Source organism: Passer montanus, unplaced genomic scaffold (genome assembly GCF_014805655.1).
Source record: "Passer montanus isolate IOZ18808 unplaced genomic scaffold, ASM1480565v1 scaffold260, whole genome shotgun sequence".
NCBI classification, from domain to species: Eukaryota; Metazoa; Chordata; class Aves; order Passeriformes; family Passeridae; genus Passer; species Passer montanus.
This window is the reverse complement of record NW_024367262.1, coordinates 36400-60119: the sequence shown is the minus strand read 5'-3', so window position 1 is coordinate 60119 and position 23720 is coordinate 36400. Positions and strand designations below refer to the sequence as shown.

General features: G+C 35.9%; 1 protein-coding gene across 5 annotated transcripts in view; it reads right to left on the bottom strand.

The window, feature by feature from the left end:
- PDE10A (phosphodiesterase 10A) overlaps positions 1-23720 on the bottom strand; it is a 143765-nt gene that overhangs the window by 87004 nt on the left and 33041 nt on the right. The window contains exons 1-3 of one of the 5 annotated variants that reach the window (XM_039712283.1): positions 16137-16214; positions 13515-13694; positions 11137-11265 (exon numbers count right to left, since the gene is read on the bottom strand). Coding sequence is in view for 1 of the 5 variants with exons in the window: in XM_039712278.1 (XP_039568212.1) it covers positions 11137-11281 (145 nt within the window). In the remaining 4 variants the exon portion in view is untranslated. Of the gene's footprint in view, positions 1-11136; positions 11282-13514; positions 13695-16136; positions 16215-23720 lie in introns of those variants that run through there. The other 4 variants (XM_039712280.1, XM_039712282.1, XM_039712281.1 and 1 more) reach the window with 4 other exon arrangements.

Sequence of the window (23720 nt, the reverse complement as noted above, 5' to 3'; positions counted from 1 at the left end):
TGTGTAGTTACTAGCCTAAAAATTTGTTTTGACATGTCTCCCCAGGTGTTTACTGTAAATCCAAAATCACTGCCAGGCAAGTCCCCCAGAATAAATATCTCTTTATTGCTATACAAATACCTGATGCACTTCATGAAGATACTTCCAAGTGGTCACAATGAGCCCTCTTGGACTGAATTAGTATAAATGTAAAAAGTTTATTGCCACCTCCCCACTCCAGTCACCAAAACCTGATGTCAGTTACACCCAATTGCCATAAACCCTTAAAAAATTCACAGGCATTCCTCCTCCCACACCTATTATTCAACTGTGTTTTATTAATTTCGTAATCCTTGTTGCTCATCAACACCATCATCCTTTTTCTCTTTCCCTTTCACTCCCCATACTTAATGACAGATGAAATGAAACCAGCATGTTAGAATGAGGATCAAGCATCCCTTCTTCTACCTGAACAAACAATAAAACACACAAAACATTCTACCTTTGCATTAAAAAGAAATGTGAGAAAGTCTCTTCATCACTGTTACTCAACAATTTCAACTAGAGAAACTTTCTTTTCTGTAGACAAGGTCATCACTTATGGGTATCACTGCAGGTTGAAAGAAAAAATAAAACAATTTAGCTCAGTACTGCAGCTAACATAAGTCTGAATAAGGTGCTGCCTCCAAAGAGTTTCAAAGATGCCTTATTGTTATAACTGAAGAGACCTCTTGCAGCTTATCTAAGAAGATACATAAACAATGTGTTATAGTACAAAAACCCAGTTTCTTTTCCAGCATATTCAAATGAATTATTAAGACAATCTGACTCACACTTCTAACAACGGGTGGTACATAAATCCCAGAAAAGCATAAGAGAAGCATAATGACAGAGAATAGTGACCCTATTCTGCTGAACTAAAAGTCCATCTACTAGACTTTGTAGCCTATGACAATGGCTAGTAACAGCTCATTTAGAAAGGAAATAGGAAAAGTGCATGAAGAATTTACACTGTATGAAAAGGAGAGAAAAAACAGACTACAGATGTACAGAGTATACTTACTCCAGTAAGTCCTCAGAGCAATCAGATGCTTATGAATTTTCTCAGCTGGAGGCTGCATCAGGATCATAGTATGTAACAGCTCTTGATGAAGTATGTCTTCTTTGGAATGTGTCTAATCACTTTTTGAACCCATTTACATTTTTAACATCTCAAATGTATTATGCTAATAGATTCATAATTTAGGCAGGGGTTGTGTGAAAAAGGACATCCTGTTGTTTCAAATCTGTAGTCAATTTGTTTTGCAGGGTGCCCTACATTTTTCTGTAATGGAAAAGGTAAATCTGTCAACTGTCTTCATCAAGTCATAATTATAAAACTTCTGCTACAGTTCAGGTCTTTTGCAGAATAAAGCATCCCTTTCTGTTTGGTAGCAGCATCACAAAAGTCATCATAGTGTAAAGACAATATGGATGAAAAGCTTTATAAAGAGATAATAACACTATAAGATTTGGGGGTCTTTTTCTGGCTCAATTGATGAGCTAGACAAAATTCTGACCTTGCTAACTCCCTCCACAATAACAACAAACCTCCTACAAAAGAACACAAGATAGTAACTGAGCATCCTCAAATGTCATATAGTTAGATAAGTAGATGCAAATGTCTTCACAGAATTAATAAAAATCAGAAACAATAATTCTTCTGAGAAGAAATTGTTATTTAATGTAATTAGGCAATTTATTATTTCTTAGCTTTTCTGTCCTTATGCTTAAACAAGACAAATCCTTTAAGTAAAATTCATACTTGTCGATGGCTCAACACCAACTGACACTGGTTTTATAACCCATTATAATTTCCTGTAAAACCTTCTTACACCTGAACTTTAAGTGTTCCACAGGGGAAAAAAAAAGATTCATTCCCCTCAGACCGAGAGAAAATGACCATACACAATCTCCTCCTCTTTCATAATTGACAGTCAGACATTTTGCTCAAACTGTCTAAAGAGTTAAAATAATTAAACACAAACTCAGTGGACTGTTATCCAGGTTTATTCACCATTGATAAAGTCAGGTGAAGTGGTTCCTCAAAGCCTCACATGATACTAGTCGAATAATTCATTGTCCCACTCTGCTGTGCTGATGGAAATGTTAGCTTGTCACATGTATTGTATCAACAAAGAGATCCATGTAAAAATTAAAATACTTCCTTTCTTCCTTGTTTTTTGGACTTCTAGAAACACAGATTAGAGACATCTACACATCTGGTTAACTTTACTCTTCTATGTATCCTGAGGAGGTGGTATTACCTGTACAGAGCATCTGAACTTCAAACTAACCTCAAATTTCCACAATGACTTAATGATGCTTCCTGTTTGGTTGCATTTGGCTAAGCTCTCTATCTGTTCCCAAGCTCTAATAACTGATTTTTCCACTGTATTCCTAACATCCCTCCTTAAGCTGCAATAGCTAAGTCAGTCTAGGCCTAAGATAATGGAGGAATTAAGGCTGTAGACCAGGTTTGAATATGACCAGGACCTGATTAACTTTGCACCCAAAGCACGGCTTGGATCTTGCCAGTCTGCACTTTCCCAAAACAATATTTGGGATCAAATGAGAGGACTAACACCTGCCCAGGACTACTCCAGAGGGCAGTTTGGATGCAAAATCATATTTGGGTGTGAAGAAAAAGCAGTTTAACCTCGTAGATGTCACATACCATGCCTCCGAGGCAAAGATCAACCAAATCCTATTTTTATCTGACATTTTATGAGATTCTTTACAGCTTCTATGCATCTGGATTTAATTTTCAGTACAAATGAAGTTTTACTCTCCTAGTATGCATCCATTTTTTCAGAGAGCTTATGAAAATAAAAATTCCTCTCAGAATACTGAAGGCCTCTGTAGTGAAAATTGTCTAGGAATTCCATAGTTTACTTCCAAGTTCATAGAATCTCAATAATCTTCAGGAGGACTTTTTCTCCAATACCTGAATTTTCTGTCCAATATCTGTATCTTTGAAGGTCATTGAAAAGGGTTCATCTCAGAATTTTGTGGGTTTGTTTGTTGTTGGATTTTTTATTGTCTGAAATGTGAGTACATGTTTTGAACCAAATAATTTCTATCTACATGCCTAACAACACCTTCAAAGTATTTGAATAATATTTGTGACACAAATAAAACTCTATGTCAGCTAAACAGAAGCAACAGTGCTCATTTATGTGCAATACATGTATTCCTCCTACAACATATTTAAATGGTATAATCTCCTGAAGGAGCAATTAGGGAATGTATAGAAGTAAATCAACGAGAATGAAGTCATGCTTAGGCCTTCCTTTTGCTGAATGGTGTGGGAATATAATTTAACTTTAATTCATAAAACATGTGGGAAAAAAAAAAAAAAACACAAAAAACCAAAACAAAACAAAAGCAGTTTATTATAGTCGAGTTGAAAGATATTTGACAGGATTTATTTCATTGCCAGGATGAAGAGTATGAAGAAGTAATTTTTGGACAAAGAACTTGATCTACCACTGGCCACTAGGAGAAAGGGAGTATCTGTGACTTACCATGAAAAGTACACACTTTAAATTAGCTGCACTAAATCTGATCTGATAAAGAAACACAGGAAAACTACCTTAAAATTCCATCTTATCATAGATTTTTTAAAAGATAAAGTAACCGAATCACCATCACGATTAGCTAAATCAGTACAGAATTACACACTGAAATTTTCTTTGTCTTCAGTAAGCCCATAATATGTCTGTGATTTACTGTTCTGTGTATACAATCTAATTTCAAAGCCTTAAGACATCAGAGCAGTTTCAGACGTAAAATTTCTGCTGAAAATCTTCACTAATAGCCAACATTACGGTAAGTCAAATATCATTAATTGCTTCTGCCCTAGAAACATACATTTATATCCAACTAGACATATCCTGTAAAAGACGAATTTTCATTCAACCTCAGGGCTTCCTGTACTTCCTGTGGTACAAAAGAGATGCAGAATTTCTACACATATATGACATACAGATAAGACATTGAGAACTTTGCTGAACTGAGTTTTCACTACTCGCATACAGGATATCCATGAATAAGCATCTTTTCTTTGTGCACATGTGGTGTAACAGACTATCACACTGTGTGACTGCATATTTTTCTTTCCTCAAAGAGGCAAGTCTCATTTAAGGGACAGAACAAGCAATGCTGACATCTGTAATTATTTTACATTTTGTCTTTTTATCCTTATTGGTCAATCTTTGAATACAGGCCTTGTCTAGCCAACATTAATCAAATTAATATTTCCATACTTGGAATTGAAAGTCCCATAAAAGTTAATGACTATTTCCTTGTTATTTCTTTCTTTCTCAGCTTACAGAACATGGGAACGTTCCTACTCCATTTCAATGCAGGTAAAACAGTTTAACTGACATTGACATAAATCATTATTATTAAAAAGTCGTCGCTATGCAGGTATACAATCTCCACATACATCAGCAGAATGGATCCTCTCCATCAATTACTAAGATTTTTTTTCTTTTGTTGACTTGATTTTTTACTCTAAAAACAAAGATCAGTGTACAGGAGAGAAACAATCTGAAAACAAAGAACAGCAGGGCCAGACAACATTAGGAGAACTGTCTTGCACAGGAGGGAAGTGGTTTTGTATTCCACATAATGTTAATTAACCCATTATTGAAATACTATTCTCTTATACTGCCCACTCTAGAAAGATATTGATCATCTGAAAATGTTCAAAATGTAAACTGAAGAGAAATAGTAAGAAAAGCAAAAAACCTATTTCTCAGTGTGATAGTAAAAGAAGCTCCATGTCCTACTTTACCGAAAGACTGAGAAATGACAAAACTCAACATCTGCTTATTTTCTGCTCTAACTAGCAGTACTGCACAGAAAATGATTATGTGTAGCCAAGCTTAGAAGTAAGGAGAAACTGTGTTTTTGAATAGACAGAAAAAACATAAGCACTCCTAATTCAAGCTTAACAAAGACATAACAAACATTAATAAAAGTACGTGTTGTGAATTATTGCTCTAGATATAATGTGATTAACATAATTAGTTCAAGAGGGAACTCAGACCAAGCAGTGAAGTCTACTTCTAAGACCAAACATATCATCATTAAAGGATTACCCTCAGCAAATTTCTGACCATCTAAATGATTCTAAGTGTGTAGAACTCTAGGAAAACAGAAAAATCACCTCCTTCACCTGACCCACTCAAAAAAACCCCCCAAAACAATCAGACAATAAACTCTCATACTGTTCAGCAAATTAGAAGAAAAAAAATGTACCATGCCATTTTTCGCATTGTTTGGAGTTTGCTAGTGATAGACATTCAAATAACAAATAATAAAATTAGCAACTGCTTCAACATTGAGACACACACTGAACAAAAGACTTCATCATCACCCAAGACCCAAGTATTATCTACCAAGAGGCCACTGCTCAGTATTTCTGTACTATCAATACTTTAAAAATCCTATTGTATCTAACCTAAATATCCTTTCCATTAACCTTTTCTGTCCAAAAAAATAGACTGACAACCCAACAGGGAGAACTTTTTCATTAACTCCTTCTCAATATTTTCACAGCCAAAATGAACCCACTTATAAGTTGATTCTCTTCTGATTAATTAAGAGAAAACAATAAATAATAAAAATGAACTGATCACACAGGAAACAATTTCACCTCAGGCAATTATACAGAATCTTTCAAGAAATCATGCAGCTCTCAATAAAACCATTTTTAAAAGCAGTGGCACAACACAACAGTCTCCCCAGATACCTCCAAAATTCTTCCGTACCTCTGACACATGTATTCCATTTTCATTATCTGGACTAAAATGGCATTCCTATCTAGAGGTCTACCACAGAACTGGTAAGTTCCTTCATCTGTCTGCCTCTGAAATACTGATACTAACATAAACTTTCTAGACACACGAAAAATGGCAATCTGCAAACTATGCCATACAACAGTCTACCGCTGAGTTTTATCTCCATGGAAGTGAGGACTGTGCCAAACACACAGAGAAATAGGTTCTACACAGTCAAGTCCCCAGATATTATTGCAACTTTTCTGATAAAAACATTCACAATAGAGACAAATTTTGTCAGTCTGGATATTACCCCAGGAAAGTAGCACCTGTCAGTATCATAAGTTACCTTGGTTCAGACCAATGAGACCACCTAGACCAACATTTTGTATTGAACGGCCCATTGGCAAACACTGAATGAAGAACAAGAACACAGTAAGCAATTATTCCAGTTGGAAGATACAACTTTCTTGTCTTATTTTGAGAAAAATGAAAAAAAAAAAATCCAAGAAAGGCATCAAAATATGCAAATAGTAGGGTTTGGTAATAAGAAGCCCTGCTTGGATGTCACAAATATAAGCACAGCATGGGTGCATCAGAATAAAACAGCATGTCGGCAGCATCAATGATATATTAAGACACCCTAATTATAAATCAAGGAGATTGTTAACATGTTGCCATATCAGTTCCTCTTGCCTAGGCTGAGGGGAAGTCAGAGTTGCAACAAGCTGTGGAGCATCACAGCAGTGACAGTCCCCAGATTCTGGGTATCCTTCACCTGCAGTTCTACAGCTACTACCCTGCACTACAGAACAGGTATCTCTGCTCAGCTGGGGCAAAAAGGCACAGCCCTCAGAAATTGACAAATCAAGAATAGGGTCCATTTTTTTCTTTGTAATTCTGGCAGCAAGCTGACATCTCTTTAGCATAGACATACTGACACACATCCTGCTTGCATGTAGCAACCTTAGGCGAAGTGCAAATGACATGCCTCTATACACCACCTTTTAAAAGCAGGAATAAATAACATAATTCAAAGAGCAAATCATGGAATAACTATGATCTAATGCAGAAATATGTACTTTGGTATTTCTTAACAATAAAAACCTAAGTACAGACTTGCTCCCTAAATAGAGCCACAAATTAACACCTCTCAAAAACTCACTACTTTGTCTCTTACATGACTGTAGCCAACTTTAAAGCCCACCATGCTGATATCTAAAAACCTGAAAATTCAGCAACAGAAATCAATTTTTGTACTTGTATTATTTATATGAAACTTTATTATTTATGTGTCAATGATACAGCCTAGTACAGTTCAAACATTACAGCAATACCCTACTTATATTAAGCAACTAATTTCTAATTATTTTTTTTTAACTGGTCATTTATGAAATATCAGGTTCCTGGAACTGCAGTAAGTCAATTGCACTTAAAATATAAATTCTGGGTATAATCTGTGCCATATTGTGTCCTGAATTTCCTACTTTCCATTTAATTCTTTTTTTAAATTGTATTTATTAATTACTTAACAACATTTGTATTAACAATGACAAAGCACCTTAAGTTCCCACTATACATAGCCTTACACTTTTTTGGCAAATTTGGCTGGAAAAAAAATAATGTACAAAGCTGTAAATGTTTCCAGATTCAGCAGTAATTAAGCACATGGTCATGCACTATGATGAACATGAGGGCCATAGGAAGTGATGAGTTTCTTAAGTGATATAGGCAGCTTTCCATGTAGAAATTCTGTGTCAGTACAGTTTGTCCTTTCTTCTTATTATAAGAGGTAATTAAAAATATTAGGAAAGGCATCTACAACATTCACTATCAACAGTGTAAAAGATGCACATCTGGCTTGCAATCAATGTGGTTGGCTTCTTATTGTTGTGGCAATTAAGTTTCAAATAATATAATTAAGGTTGGAATTTATAAATATTTTTCTGAGAAATTTGTTGGAAGATGAGGATCTATCCAGCAGCAGAGTCTAAAGCTTTCCTGATATTATGGTTCTGGCTATAATCATCTGCCACTTTTGCTTAAATGGTATGAAAGAGGTCAATGAAGAAGTCTCATGAGTTCTGTGAGTACTGTATCCAGGCATCTGGAAAAGAAAAGATCTCTTTCTGGCTGATTAAGTCTGCCATAATCTGGATAGAAAAAAATGTAAAACTCAAGTGTTTGTGTATTACAAATAGAGTGTTTAGAAATTCTGTGTGCAATAATACAAGGCCTGGGTCTGTTCTGAACATGTAATTTATAGATAGAAAATAGTCAGAGTTCAAAAAGTTGCAGTGAATACCCAAATATCAGCATAAGCAGCATTCCTTCCCAATGCTACCTTTGCAGGTTTTCTCCAATATACAAGGAAAAGGAAAAAAAACAAGTTAAAGAAAAAAATGTATTATAATCCCAGATAGATCACCATCATCATCAACCTGTCATGAGCAAATTTCATTCTATCATTTTACCATGATAAATACAAGATCTAACACACTGAGGACTCAACTCATTATATTTTGGGATATAGTTATACCTTAAGCACTGCAATATTTAATGATTTCCTCTCCTTTTAATAATTTAGGTTTTAAAAAAACCCCAAACCATTTACAGCAATTAATTCAGTGAATCTCAGTCACAGATAAATTTTGGTTCATTTAAGTCTAAATCAGATATTTCAGTTCATGCTAATGAAATTCAGATAAACTACCCTGGCTGCAATGACTTCTGGCTGAAGAGTACACACAGCTGGATGTCTGTAAATCAGGCAGGACACAATTTCTGGATATATAATGCATATAATGACTGTTCTGCATCACCAGTGTGTAAGAGTACAGACACTAAGTCAGAGACCTCAAAACAGCCTTTTGCCTCCCTGACAACTTCCTCATAAAAACAAAGCTTACTTTTCCAGCTGTATCACATTACATGATGTGAGCATTTGTAAAGCAGACTAAACTGAAGCAAAAGGGATAGAGGGAAAATTATACCCCTACTGATATAAAGTGACTTAGGTTACACAGTCACTTAAGTCACTACAGATCTGTGCTGACACCAAAAGGTTCCATCCTCTCCTCCTTGTTTCCTACTGCCACCATAACTCAGGCAGTAGAATTTATACATACATAACATGAAATGAGTAAATAATTAGCAAATTTCTTTCCTGTAATATTGCTTTCTGAAAGATTAGGATATGTGGTTATCAGAAATATTTGATATTACTATAGACTATCATTCTACAAGAAAATCACAGACAAGGTTCATCATTTTCCATTTCATTCTATAAACAAAATGCATTCAAATTAATCTGTTGTACTTGGCAAGTGTAGTTTTAAATCTGGTTGTGCTTACTTTTATCTAAAATCCAGCACTAAAGAAGCCTCGTCTGCATGACTGCCTTTAGTGTAATAACTATGGCCACTTTAAAGATCACTGTCAGCAAAAGAGAAGTAGCAGGGAAGGCAAAAAGACATGTAGGATGACAACAAAATGAAGCTAAATGCTAATGGTAGCATAAGTATTTCTTGACACTTTTAATACAAGTTTGGGGCAAATTAGCCATAATATAGAAATTTTAAAGTGTATTAAAAAAACAGACAAATCCGACTGTAGTACCTGTTCACATTAAAACTTCACTAGGATAATGGTCAGGAGTCACTTTACTTTAGTAGTTGCTACAAAATTCTATGAGGATTTCCGCAAAAAATTATCTTTCATTTATAGCCTTCTCTTGAAAGATTGGAAACTCTGAGCAACTGGTAATAAACTCCACTTAGCAAAATATGATTCTTGAAGCTAAAAATTCTCCAAAGCATTTATTTGGTTTTAGCATAAAGATCCTTAACCCATGCTATAAAATGTATTTCATACACACAGTGATTTCTTACAGTGATTTCAAGCACCTTAGATAAAATCATTATTTTAAATGTGCATAGCTTATAAAAACAAGAAGTATTAATTTCTGGTAACATGACAGTAATTTTCATCATCTGTTTACAAAAAGCATGTCCAAAACTATTCCCCTGATTAATAACACTGTTTTTCTGATTGCTGTTATGGATTAAAACAATAGGCCTTCTGCTGTGCTGTAATTTGCAAACTACAAGGAAAGGTGTAAACAGTCAATTGGTATATACTTCTATTCTGCTGCTAGGTAATCTCTTTCAGCCAACAAAAATTTATTGCCACCTTAGTGGCAATAAACGATATGTAGTTGTTACCACCAAAAATCTGGCTCAATATAGCCTTTTCCATTCACTGTCCACCATATTTTTTCTTTTTCATAATTCTGAACAAAACACTATCTTCTATGAACAATAGCCCCTCTATTTAGAACTTAAAACCCTAAACACCTTAGAAGTCAGCCACTGAGCAAAGCTAGTTTCTTCCCTAACCTTCTTGGTAATTTCCTCCTTTGCATTTTTACCTGGTACATTACAAATCATTGTTAGAATTGTATGAATCTTACGCAGTTTGCAGAAAATTACAAAATTTATGATCATTGTCAACCCAAGCTGGCTCAAAACAAAGTTTTCTGGATCTATCTAGCAAGGCATTTTACCTAAAGCAACACAACAGAAATACCTCCAGAATTTCCCACACTGAGTTATAATATCTATGTCAACATTCTTATCTAAAATTCACTTAATCACATGTTACAAGTAGGAACTTTTGAGATGGTATACCCAGTAATTTACTGAGGCATACTGGATAATATTAATTCAAAACTTGTGGATAAATAGAATGTAGGAGAATAGAGATAATGGTGAAAGTAATCTCACCCCTAAGGAGTTACAGCTGTGCTAATTATCAAGAATTAGGAACAAGCCTACCCTTAATAGGCCACAGCTGGATCCATTTAGGATGGGTATTGTAAAAGAGTAGGTTGACTATTTGAGAAGAAAAGATGGAGTTGGCTGTGCTGGGAAAAAGAAGGAATCAGTGCTGTGAAGAGCTGCCCATGAAAAATCACCAAGAAAGTATGAAACCTTTACAATAAGATGGCAACAAAAACTTACCAATTTTTGATCCAAGAAAACCAAGTTATGTTCTCAAAATAGACACTACAGGTTGATGGATAGTATTTGCAATTCAAAATGGGTAAAATAAACTTCCAATATTAATAGCAGTATATTTCAAAATAAAAATACCAAAAGGCTCAAAATATTCTAAAAATTGTTAGCCTATTTTGCCTTCCAAAAAATGGTAGAACCTAAACACAAAAATTATAATATTCAAGTTATATCAAAACCAGATTTCCTTTTTAAGTCTGAAAATAACTGAGCTGTTCAAAGCTAAATATTAATCACAAATAAAAAGCACTTACCTTCTTGTCTGTTATTTTTCCTTTTTAGCCATTTTTCCACAGTTTCTGCACTTACACTTTCTGACACAAACTCATCCAGTACCTGGGGATGAAGAGAAAGATACGCCTTCACTTTTTCATCTGTTAAGCCTGAAAGAGAGAACATTAATTGATTACGTTATTGGTATGAGCTCCCTCATATGAACAAAATAACTGGAGACCAGCAAGAATCAATATCCCTTTGTTTAACACACTGATTGAATATATGACCATTTAAATAGAACAGAGAGAGCAATATCCTGTCAGAAAAATAAGCTTCAGTGTAGAAAATAGTAGAAGCAAAGTGTAGCCATACAAAATACTGTATACAAAAAGTCCCTTGAAGGCATACACATAAACATTACCCAGGAGAAATAGCCAGGTAGGAATTCATGACTATGATTGTGACTATTAAATTATTTCTAAGCTATGCAGCATGATATATTGATAAAGAAACTGGTTAGAAGGAGATAGAAGAAGGTGAACTGGGATGTCTCACAGAGCACCAAATTTAGTGTTCTTACTGTAAATGGCAGCAAAATCAACACAAACTGTTATGGAACACCAAAATCATATGCAATTTTCAAATACTAGAATTACCTAAGTTACTTTAGATATATAAACTGTTTTCACAGGCATGCTTCCATTGCTTTAATAACTTAGTTATCAAACTGAAAATAATTGCAGATAAAAGGTATTTACAATATCTGCAACAGAAAGAAAACTCCAGTAAACATTTTTTAAAAAGAAGAAATATTCAGAATCTCAGATCCCTGACATTAATAAATTTTCAAATTCACAAAATTATAATCTGATTATACACTTTGCAAATCCCCCAAACAAAACGACTGACCACAGGCAGGTGAACCCAGCTAAGGCTGTTAAAAGGCGGAAGCAATAAAAAGAGCCTGTCCTGAGGGACTTGGCTCCTGGCTACCATAGAGGGAATAGGCACTCCAGTGTAAAAGTCTTAATGAGATTTGAGGGGAAGAAGAGTGGCAACCACTGTAATGACTCTAAATACGCCATCTTCTCTTGTATTTTGCGTATTTAAATATAATAGTAAATTCTCCACAGAAAGCAGCCAGGTTTCAGCAGAAAAGAAACTCCCCTCTGAACAACGCTGACCTCTTTCAGAGAGTATTCATGGTACAAAATGAGATAGATTCTCCTGTTTTGTGCTTTGCACAGTATCAGAACGTGATGAACAGAAGTGCAATGCAATTTGAATGCTAGTCAATTATGGTAATTGATAAATAATAATAAATTAATATTTAAGATCTCTTACAGATGTTTACTGTGAAAATCTTCAGGAAGCAATACCAGAAGACAAACCAACAGCCCTCATCTGTAGACCACCGACCACCTATACCACCTTCCTCACACCAACTGCACTACATCACTCACCCACATCAGCCTCCAACAGCTCAAAACTGGTTTAAACTACCCCTCCTTTTAATCCAGTGGCGGTAGCCCCTGCTGGATATCATAACCTCAAAGAACAACATTGCTACTTAAGGCAATTCCCTATATATGAATCACTTGAATAAGAGGTTATTGAGCATCCTGACTTTTGTTAGTGACGAAGAAAAGGCATATCATGAATCAGTAAGACAAGTACATAATCAGCAAGTGCGGTGAAAACAAGTAAAACCCTACTACGTTGATTGTTTAACCTTAGGAGAAAGCTTGTAGGCTTACTAGATCATAATGTAGCTATAAAGAAGTACAAGAGTGAAATAAACAAGATAATCTTAAAGCCAGTTCAGGGATTGCCTCATGTTCTAAAAAAATCAAACTCATTAATATAATTCTGTAATTTGTTCAAATGAGAAAAATGTAGACCCTTGAAAAAGTATTTCTAATTTCATAGTGAGAAAATTTGAAAAGGAAACATATTTTAAGAATCATTCAAAAGAGTACTACATTTTAAAGATGCCTGAATGTAAGAACATTTTACAGCTATGCAGAAGCAATTATTTTATGGCATATGGAAAGCCTTCTTGATTGTAAGATGCACATACAATAAAGTTATTGCATAACAACATGCACACACCCCCTTGAACATTCACATGCTCCTGAAAACTTCTAGTACATCTAGCACATGTATTTTTGTTAAATATGATTGACCTCTCTATTTGACCTCTTTATTGAAGCATTGTAATCCCTTCATTCTGAAAAATGCAAAAAACCCTATTTGAATATTTCGAGGAAATTATTACGAACATTTAAATAAACAGGACAATAACATACCCACACTCAGGAAACTGAAGTTTATCATGCCAATCAGGTGCCATTTACAGAATTATCAACAAACATAACACAAGCCAATGCTGGTTATTAATTTTTCTGTTACTTACGTATTGGTCCTAAATATTTGGGGCAGCAAACTTTTCTACATTCATTCACATTAGAAATATTTCTCCTCTACTACTTCTCCCCTCACTACTACTTCCCATGACTTCCAGTAATGCAAGGACTTCTCTCATTCTTGTTCAGCATTTCTTGCGTGGAGCTTCAAGTGTATACATCAACAGTGCCTAGCAAAGGAAAAGGCAGCAGCGTACATATTCTTAACTGTGTTGGTTTATACACTTCCTCCCAAGCAGCCCAGACAAAAGCTCCCGTCACTTCATTTCATGCAACCCTAGAAAGCATCACCTCTTGTATCCGGAACAAATCTGTCCTCTGACAGAGCTGTGACAGTTACCAAAAAGGACCATCACTCAGGAAGGCTGAACACTGGCCACTCAGCAGGCCAGAAAGCACAGAAAGACTGGAATAATTGCTCTGGCAATTAAAGGAGGAAGCTGGCATTTGATTTGGATGTCCATTCATTCAATTTATGCAGTGGAGTTCACCCTCCATACATATACCCTGTTTAATTAAAAACACACACACCAAATCAGCTTTCTCTCTTGTATTCTTATTTTAAAATTATCAACTCACATTTCAATGCTCTTATCTGACACAACTTGCTGCTGTCATGTTTTGTGCACACATTAACTATTTGTTCTGAATTTGTGATTACGAAATGAAGGACACATACATCTCAGATAAACTCTTTCTCTTTTCATTCTCCTCTGAACAAACCACAGGCAAAGAAACAGCTCCAGCTGCCCACCACTTGGGGCAGCCCAGCACTCACTTCCTGACCAGCACACCCAGCTACGTTCTATAGATCTCAATTTAAAATGTTGTCTTTGGCCATACCATCTGCTTTTGTGGTTTATAACTCCTTCATCCTTACTATTAAGCTTTCTAGATCTCCAACAACAAAGCTGAGGGAAAATTGCATCACCTGAGGTTGATTGCCTGCTGGGAACCTGACCCTCCTCCAGGGCAACATTTGACACCTGCCCAGGACATCACTAGCTGACTTGGAAAATGCAATGCCAAGAACCACTCCAGACAGAAATCCAAGTCTAGTGCACAAGAATGCTCCTTCACACTGTTTACTAACTCAGATATAACAGAACTGGGTTTAAAAATAAAACAAAAGCCAAAAACCTTCAAACATCAATTATCAGTAATTATTCTGTGCCTTTGAGACAGTCTTCAAGAGCCTGCCCTTAGAGAAAAAAAAAATTTTAAAGTAAAAAACACTAGACAGTCATATTTTTGCTTTCAGCTTTTTATGCTGCCTAAAATATTTTTAAAATTTCTTAGATATTAGATAACCTGTGTAGTACTAAATCAATTAATGGGCTCTGCTCTCTGATGCCAAATCCATGTGACACTGCACTCCCCTCTGAGAATAGCTTCACTGAGCTCAGCATGAAGCAGAACTGACTGTGAATGAGCTGAAAAAACTGAAGCCTAGAGCTATGTTTAAAAATCTCCATTTAGCAACATGAGTCACACACGTCATTAGCAATTCTTGCAATTTTTTCATTAGCGTTGTGATATTTCGTCTTTTTTCTAAAACCACCAACTTAATCAAATCTCATGATTAGGCAAGAATTTTAATTTTCACCTAAAGTGTCTGGTTCCCAGTCTGGGGGGCACATGGGGAGTCAGGAAAGAAGCGGTAAGAAACTGATGACCCAACCTAATTCTTACCAAGGGTCAGCATTTTATCCTTGAGCAGCTAATCTCTGAAAGATTCCAGTCATTGCTTCCCTCCAAACCTTTTTTCCCATTTAGACAGGACCCAATTATTTGAAAACACATTGTGAGGATATACATTGGTCATTGTAAGAAGTCAGGTGGATTCCACATATCAAGAAGGCTTTTACTAATAAACACAAAAGGAAATAACTATAAATGCTGTCAATGTTGCATCTGTTAACAACAACAACAAACTAATTCAAACAAAAAAAATACACTAATTAACTTGTTTGGTTTAATAAGCAATTCTTCACTGAAATTAGAGGGGGTCGCAGAGTCACGGCAAATATAGGCAAAGTCTTAATTTCTCCAAATAGCTAAAAATGCCTAATTTGAAAATATTTTTTCTTATCTGAAATAACAAAATTATGAAGAGCAAAGTGTCACACTTCCTCAAAATCAGCATTTGAAAATGAATATCATACTTGTATGAAAAAAGAATACTTGAAATATATGAAAGTCATTCAGAAGACCTAATTTGAGCACAACTTTGCCTGTGTAATCATTTATCTAAAGCAGTCTTGTCCCATCTCTTATTAACACAAAGATCACCTCTCTGTATTTTTCTATAGAACTTCACAAGTGATATTTGTAGTTATTCTCAAAAGCATTCAAGGCATGTGTGTATATTGCTTCATTTGGATTAAGCATTAATCCCATTAAATCAATCCCTTCTTGGCTCAAAACATCAGGATTCAAAACCACAGGCACATTCAGTTTCGAAATATCCTTTTCAAGTCAGACTTTTTATCTTAATCCATTTAAGTACACAGGAATGTAATGTGACCAAGTGCCCAAACCCTCTGAAACCTGACATTACTGGTCTGGCAAAAAGTATAATCACTAACAAGAAGCAATCAGAATGGTCAAACCTCTTTGACTGCTCTTTTCTTAAAACATCAATTCACAAGCTTGTCTGTGAGCAACTCCAGTCACCCTTTCGGTCCCTCCTCATCCAAGTCCCTTCTGCATTGCTAAAAAAAGCTATAAGACAAGAAGAATGTCACTGATGAGATCTGGCATAGCATGTTAAAAGAAAATAGATTACAAGATTATATATATGCGTATATATATGTGCACACAAACTATAATGTTTTGTCCTTTCAAATGCAAACAGAATTTCATGCATTTTCGGTAGTGAAACCCAGTAATGCATTACCTGAAAACACTTCACTGCTGATGCAGGTATTTTAAAAGGGTTTATGTTTGTTTCACAGAAAATACATTTTACTATTAACTGTTTCAAATCTTCATTCAAAGGTGAATGGTTAATTACATGAGCCTCTGGTAGCTGCATAAACCTGCAGGATCTGTATACATGTAAATGACAGCAGTAGCCATGTGAAATCTCAGCCAGGATGCCAGAAGCACTGCTGAAGTTGTAGAGAGAGAAAATAAAGACCAGCTCAGCTAAACAGAACTGGAATGTGCTCATACAGAAAGAATATCAACAACCACCGCATTCTGTATCCTGTAATTCAAATCTCATATTCCTGATGAAAAAGCCATGGATGCACTTGAACATGCCAGATGCTGAGCAAGGCATGGACATAAGGCCTTGAGTTTCCACCAACTTTCATGGTGGTTTTTCTGATATTATCAGCGTCTTACAAGCCTGAGCCCTAGATATCTGTAGATACTTAGCTGCTTATGTCTCCCAAAATCTAACACTCAAGAACCGCACAGTACTGGCAGTTCTGAGCCTTGCTTCAGTATTAACTTAAAAAGCAAAAAATCATATAAAACTCCTGATGAAATCAGTTTTCATTCGCTAGAGCTAAAAGGCCTATAATCCTTCCATAGGAATTATATGTATGCCTAATGGAGTCAACATATTCTCAATTTGAATATTTCTTTTTTCATGGGGTTTTAAAACACACTTCAAGTTGTCTGAATGGCATAATCCTGTATGTATGTGTTATGCTGTAATATAATCCATTAGTTGATGCATGAGGCTTTTTAAAACTGTCCTACTTTCCTGGTTTGAGAGTAGCTTTTCTCCAGTTTTCATTAGCACATTGAAGTAACTCTGACAAAGGACTACAAACGTTCTCTAGGACTTGCAAATTGTAATCAAATAATTTCAAGCATTTGCTTAGAGAATTATGTATCACGTTAAGATTACTGATAAAAATAATTATTAACATACTATAAGTAAAGCATTATACTGAAGTAGGTTAAAATGTATTCGTAGATGTAGAAGGAACATCTCAGTATAATTATTTGCCTTTTCCTTTCTCTTGTGCACCATATGGAGCCAAGAGTACCTTGCTCCTGCCCAAAACATACCTGAAGAGTAATGCATATCTTAATAAAGACTAAATTAATACTAAAATACATTAATAACTCATTATGAAATATGCAAAGTCCCTCAGAAGATGCACATAATTAATCTTTTAAAATAGTATATACAGCTTCAGATTAAACTATTTAAAATCCAATCATTAAGCAAGGTTAGAATGCCTTCACTCTTCTCTTGAGAATAGGTGTTGGGACCAAGTTCTTGATTTATGTCCTCTCCAGTAATACCTTCTGGCTCATGCAATGTCTTCCTCCCACATGACATCTAATCCTGGAGTAGCTCCCTTTTTGACTGAACTATTCTGTCTTAAAAGTAGTCCCATTCTCTTTATTACAGTGTTTTACTGCTGTTTTATTACTTAAAATAAACTTTTGTGAATAAAGTTCTGTAAATGCTTTATAGTATACTTACCAATATAAATGTGCACTCCTGTTTATAAACTGAACCTTAACTTATTCCACAAGCAAGATCCACTATGATGAAACTTTTGATGGATACTACATGCCTGTTCCACTAAACTGCATACAGAGCATGTTCTTCCTTCTGAAAGGAGCACCCCACTTCATCTTAACACTTAGATTAGTAGACATGTTAGGACAGTTTCCCAGAGCACAGGACTCTTCTGAAATACCACCTACACACAGTCAAATAACATGCTACTTGTCAGAACCCAGAGCATCTCTCTGGATGCCCTGGATGTCTCAAAGCCCTGGCAGGGGCTCGGAGACCCTGGCAGGAAGCCAAAGACACCTGGAAATTCGATCTTAATTCATAGAGCAAATTGCCAACCTTATATGAAGAATTACAGGCCACAAAACTTTAAGTAGCATAGTAGTAGGAATCACAGGGTAAAGGGAAAAATTTTGGAGCACTGTACAGGGGGGTTTTATATGTTGTACAGGGGGGTTTAGAATTGTGTGCATGGGTCAGGAGTCCCAAGATGGAGGATTTTGGGCGTGCCCTGTCCTTCTTCTTTCTTCTCCTTGGCATCCATGTTCAGGATGATGTTGGCATGTGTGGATTGGTTCATAGTGAAGATGCACTTGCCAACAAGGGCAAAAAGTATTGGAAATTAAAGGTAAATATCTAATACATAGTTTTTATTATAAAGGAGACAACCGCCCCGTGGGCAGGAGAGAGTGCCCTTGGCTGTCTTGCTGATCAGACCTCGGCTGGACAGACAGAAAAACTTTGTAGATAAGGAACAATAAACTCAACTGAAGACCAAAAGCAAGAGTCCAGACTCCTTCTTCGAGAGCGCGGCCTGCCCAGAACCACCTTTTCCCGTGCTGGGGCAGAGACAACTGACAGCCGACCCCGGCAGCTACTTAGCAACAAGGATGGACACCTGAGAGTATCTGCTTTGGTGATACTGGGATCCTACCTGCAGCACCATAGGCCAGATTTTTAATTCTTTTTAAATTCCCTCCAAACTTAAATTCTTAGGATGCTTAAAGAGAAACACAGTCAACATCCTTCATAAAATGGAAAGGTACAAAACCCAGAGAAATTGGTCACTAAAATGTACTAATATAACAAATATAACACAACCACATCCAGAAAGGTTTGATCTGGTTCATAGGAAGGAAGCTCTTCAAAAACAAACCATGCTAGCCCAGCACATTTCTAGACATCATGTGTAAAATAAAACATTTAGAAAAATATAATTATGAATTTCACATATTTTGTAAATAATATTTCTTCAAGTCCTGCATCCAGTTCATTTATGAAGATGTTGAAGAGCACAGACACAAGGATGGCACCTTGTGGAACCCCACTAGTGACAGGTCCCCAGTCTGATGTCACCCCATTCACTGTAACTCTTTGTGCCTCACCTGTGAGCCAGTTGCTCATCATCACCTAACACTGCTATCCAGCTGTGTGCTGGACATTTTGTCCAGGAGAATGTTGTGAGAGACAATATCAAAAGCTTTGCTGAAATCTAAAAAGATAACTACACACAAACCTGATGAGCTGTTGAACGGAAAACTTTAGAAACGATGCAAGAAGTAGGCTGCAAGGTGCTATTCTTATTTGATCTACAGATTGGCCATGATATTTACAGGTTAATTTGTTTAAAGACAGATAGAAAGTGCTGCCAAATCTTGACCTATTGATTAACACGAAGAGTGTTGTCTCCTAGATGTACATGAAGCCTAACAAATTGAAGGCTGAGCTGGTGCACAAACTTTTTTAAAAAAGATACCTCATTTTAAATAAAAGACTAAGCTGAAAAAGGTAGTCCAGTTTCCAATTACTCTCTTCAGTTTACTAATAGGTATAAAATGGGTGTACCTATTAAATAAACAAATAAAAAAATTAAAATTCCATTCTAATTGCAGTATCAATTTTTCTTATTTCACCTTACGGCAATTAATTATTTTTTTTCTCACTTTAACAATTATCTTGAAAGAGTTTTCAGCATTACAAATCAACTCTTCGTAAAGGTGCCACTGGTCTGAATTAATAACATCTATCCTCTTTACACAGTGGAGCAGGCTTATTTTTCTAAATTATAACACTGTATTCTTACAACAATTCACAATTCCAAAGAGATTTAATTCCAAGTATCCACATGCAAATATTCAACCATTCCTACAGTAGTTCCAGAAAACTCTCTAACCTAATCCAAGCACCTTGACAAAAAATTCAATAGCTAAAACAAGAAAAGAACTTCTAAAATATAAAAGCTTCTAAAAACCATCCAAAAAAATCAAGTTTTCATGACAGAGACTCAAGCTTTATCAATTGAATGTTAGAGGGTACATCATAGCCTTCCCTCAAAACCACCAAAAGAGCTACACAGCAGACATTTTAGCAATACAGTTGAAATACAAAAAGATGGCATCACATAATTGATCTTCAAAACTGCTTTTTACTCTACTTTTTGTATTACTGTAAAATACTGATACAAGGTGCCTCTTTGAACTTTGACTGACATTTAAAATAAAAAAAACCAACCTATTTCATTATTTTATGGGGAATAGAAAGTATACCATCAGACTAATTAAGTACTGAAAGTAAAGCACTGACTCCATCAAACTGTCAGAAAAAAGTTAGAAATTCCAATTTATTTAAAACACTATCAAGGAAGATAATTATTTTCTTTTTTTCTGTCAGCTCTTTTTTCACCTATATAAATGAACAGAAGGAAAGATGATTTTCAGAGATGCTATCTCTGCTCAATTGTATGGTGATGGATGTAATGATATTTCTACGTCAATAAAGTACAGCCTCGGAAAAGCAGTAAAATTTGAGATATTTAAAAGAATATGTTACTGAAGTTAAGGAGGTTTGAAGTGATAATTAAATATTGTGTTACATACACTTGTACATTACAGACAAGGACACACTGTGCAACCCTTATTTTGCACTGGTGAACACTTACAGGAGTTGTCCTGTTGACGCCAGCAAGACTACTTATGTGGGCAAGAGCTCACTAACATATGAAAGGCTGTGCAACAAAGCCCCAAACACGTCTCATTCTACACATTGTTTCTTTGTTCTCCAACCACAAATTTTTCTCTAATAGTGTTAATAATATTATTTCACTAATATCACCACTCAGTATGTATACTTCTCACATGCTCAGTTGTATGTGAAAGCATACAACTTGTTTAGTGGTATCTGACATACTCCAGTTTTTCAGCTAGACACCAAATCAGAGCACACAAGAAATACAGATTCACTGAGGATGGCAGGTACCTCTGGAGACTGTCACCAAAGCAACTGTCTGCTCAAGCTGCAGTGGGTTTCTCAGGGTCCTGGTCTGCCAGCTTTGAGTATCGCCAAGGATGAAAAGAGACTCCACACCTTCTCTGTGCAGTCTGTACCAGTGTTCAGGTGTTTTTCTGTGTTCAGGTAGAAATCCCTATGTTTCAGTTTGCACCCAATGCATTTTGTCCTCCTGCTGGGAACAGTCAAGAAGAACCTGAACTGGCTCCATTTGTTTTACTTCACCCTCCATAAGATACTTATACAAAGAGATAAGATCCCCTCCGAGTCTTTCTTTTCTTCAGGCTGAATAGTCCAGTCCCAATCATCTTTATGGCCCTTTGCTGGACTCACTCTAGTATGTCCACATGTCTCTTGCATTTCTGCATTTTATACTGGGGAGTACAAAACTGGGCACAGTACTCAAGATGTGTCTCACCAGGGCTGGGTAGATGGGCAGGATCTCCCTTCAACCTGCTGGCAATGCTTTTCCTAATACTGAGATGCTGCTGGCCTTCTTTCCTTTGAGGGCACACAGCTTGACCAGGTTCAATAGATTTATAGGAAGAAATGCTACAGGGATTTCTACTTCCTGGGAAGTGAAATAAAGGAAAATACTTTCTACTGACTTGGATGTTGGCAGCACAGAAAAATAAAAAACAACATATGATGTTGGCTGATTTTCCAAAAGCTTTCACTGCTGTGGCAATGCTCTATGTATGCAATCTCATTTGGCAAAATATCTTCCATCAATACTATTTTAGACAAGAATTCAAATAATCCATTTGTTACTATTTTAAGAATTTCTTTTTGGCAACCACTGTAGAACAAAGATGCAGTGTTTCAGTCATGCTTCTAGTTTTTATTATAAAGCTTAAGCAAATGCCAAGAATTCAAGGCTAGCTTCAAAAATTAAAAATGAGCAGCTGCATCTTTTCCCTGTCCTCCTCCCCTTCATCATCTCCCCACCCTCTTTTGTTTGTTTTGGAGACAGTGTAGCTCACAAACACAGGTTCACCTCCAAAAAGCATCCTTAAAAGAGAAAGGAACAGGAAGAGGGAAGAAGAGTTGGAAAGAGCAGATATGAAAGGAAAACAGGAGAGGTCAAAGCTGAGGGTTTGTATTTGTACAAGACTCAGGAAATGTTTTAAAAGAATTCTAATATTCACAGGATGTATATCCTCCACTGTGCCTTCACTGTAACAATTTATACAAACTTTTCACAGAAAAAGATGATAAAGTACTTAATGAGAAAAAAAATCTGCTAGAATCGCTTCTACTAATTGCTTTTTAACAGCCTGGTTTGCTAAAGCCTGTTTGAATTTGGCCATTGACTTAATTCAGAAAAACACTTTAAAACTATAAATACATTCATATAAGACAGTCACTGTAACACATGAAATTGAGGCACATTTCCACAAGGCTGGTCTTAAATTTTCACTTTCATGTGTTACAGTACTGATAGCTGAGATTCTGATTTCAGTCCAGCTCACTGGTCAACCCAATAGCTCTCATGAGCCCATGATAGGTCCCTTACAATATCATACAATGACCAAAAAAATTACCCAAGCCATACCTAAAAAACCATGTACATAGCACATGAATAGACTGATCCACTGCCAAAACTAGCCAGTTAACCAGTTACTAGCCAGTTAGTCAGTTACTGTGACATAAAACATCCAAGAGGAGAAGAACACATAAGGACTTAAAAAAATTTAAATTAGATGAAATCAAGAGATTTAACAAATAGGTAGCTATCAACATTTTTAAAGTCCTTCAGATTCACTCTAGGAAAGCCTCCAAGACTGCAACTTCTGTAGGCTGGAGAATATAAATGTTAATACTATTCAATTTAACTGACAGTGACATGAAAGATCTGGAGAAAATCCAGTGCACCCAAGATAACTAAAAAATTACTCCATATTGTACTGCAAGAAAAATGGCAGCAGGAGGTCTCTCAAGGATATGTTATCAATAACAAAAAGCAGTCATAAATACCAGTACATTACCCTTTCTCCTTTACTACCACTGTCACATTACCTTACAGACTAATGGCTTAGTAATTTTGTAAATAGCAGTTCTGAGGACTTAATAGTTCTGGCGCTGTTCATGTTACTAAATGAGCTAAAAAATGTACCTGATAGTGAAATTCATCCAAGTCCCTGGCACGTCTTTCCAGCAAACAAGTAATCCTGCAATGCTTCTGTTTAAGTGACTGTGACACATATACTCTAACTTTCTTGCAAGAAATCCAAGCATTTCAAAGTAAGTAGACACCAAATATTTTCATAAGTAAGTTGAACACATTCAGCATGACAGCAGCTAGGGAAATTTTAGCATGGGTTTTTAATTGGTGGGGGGGGAGGGGAGTAGGACAAAGAGGGAAGCAAAAGGTTATTAAAAATGCATCAACTCAAATTCTCTAGGTAAATATGGGATA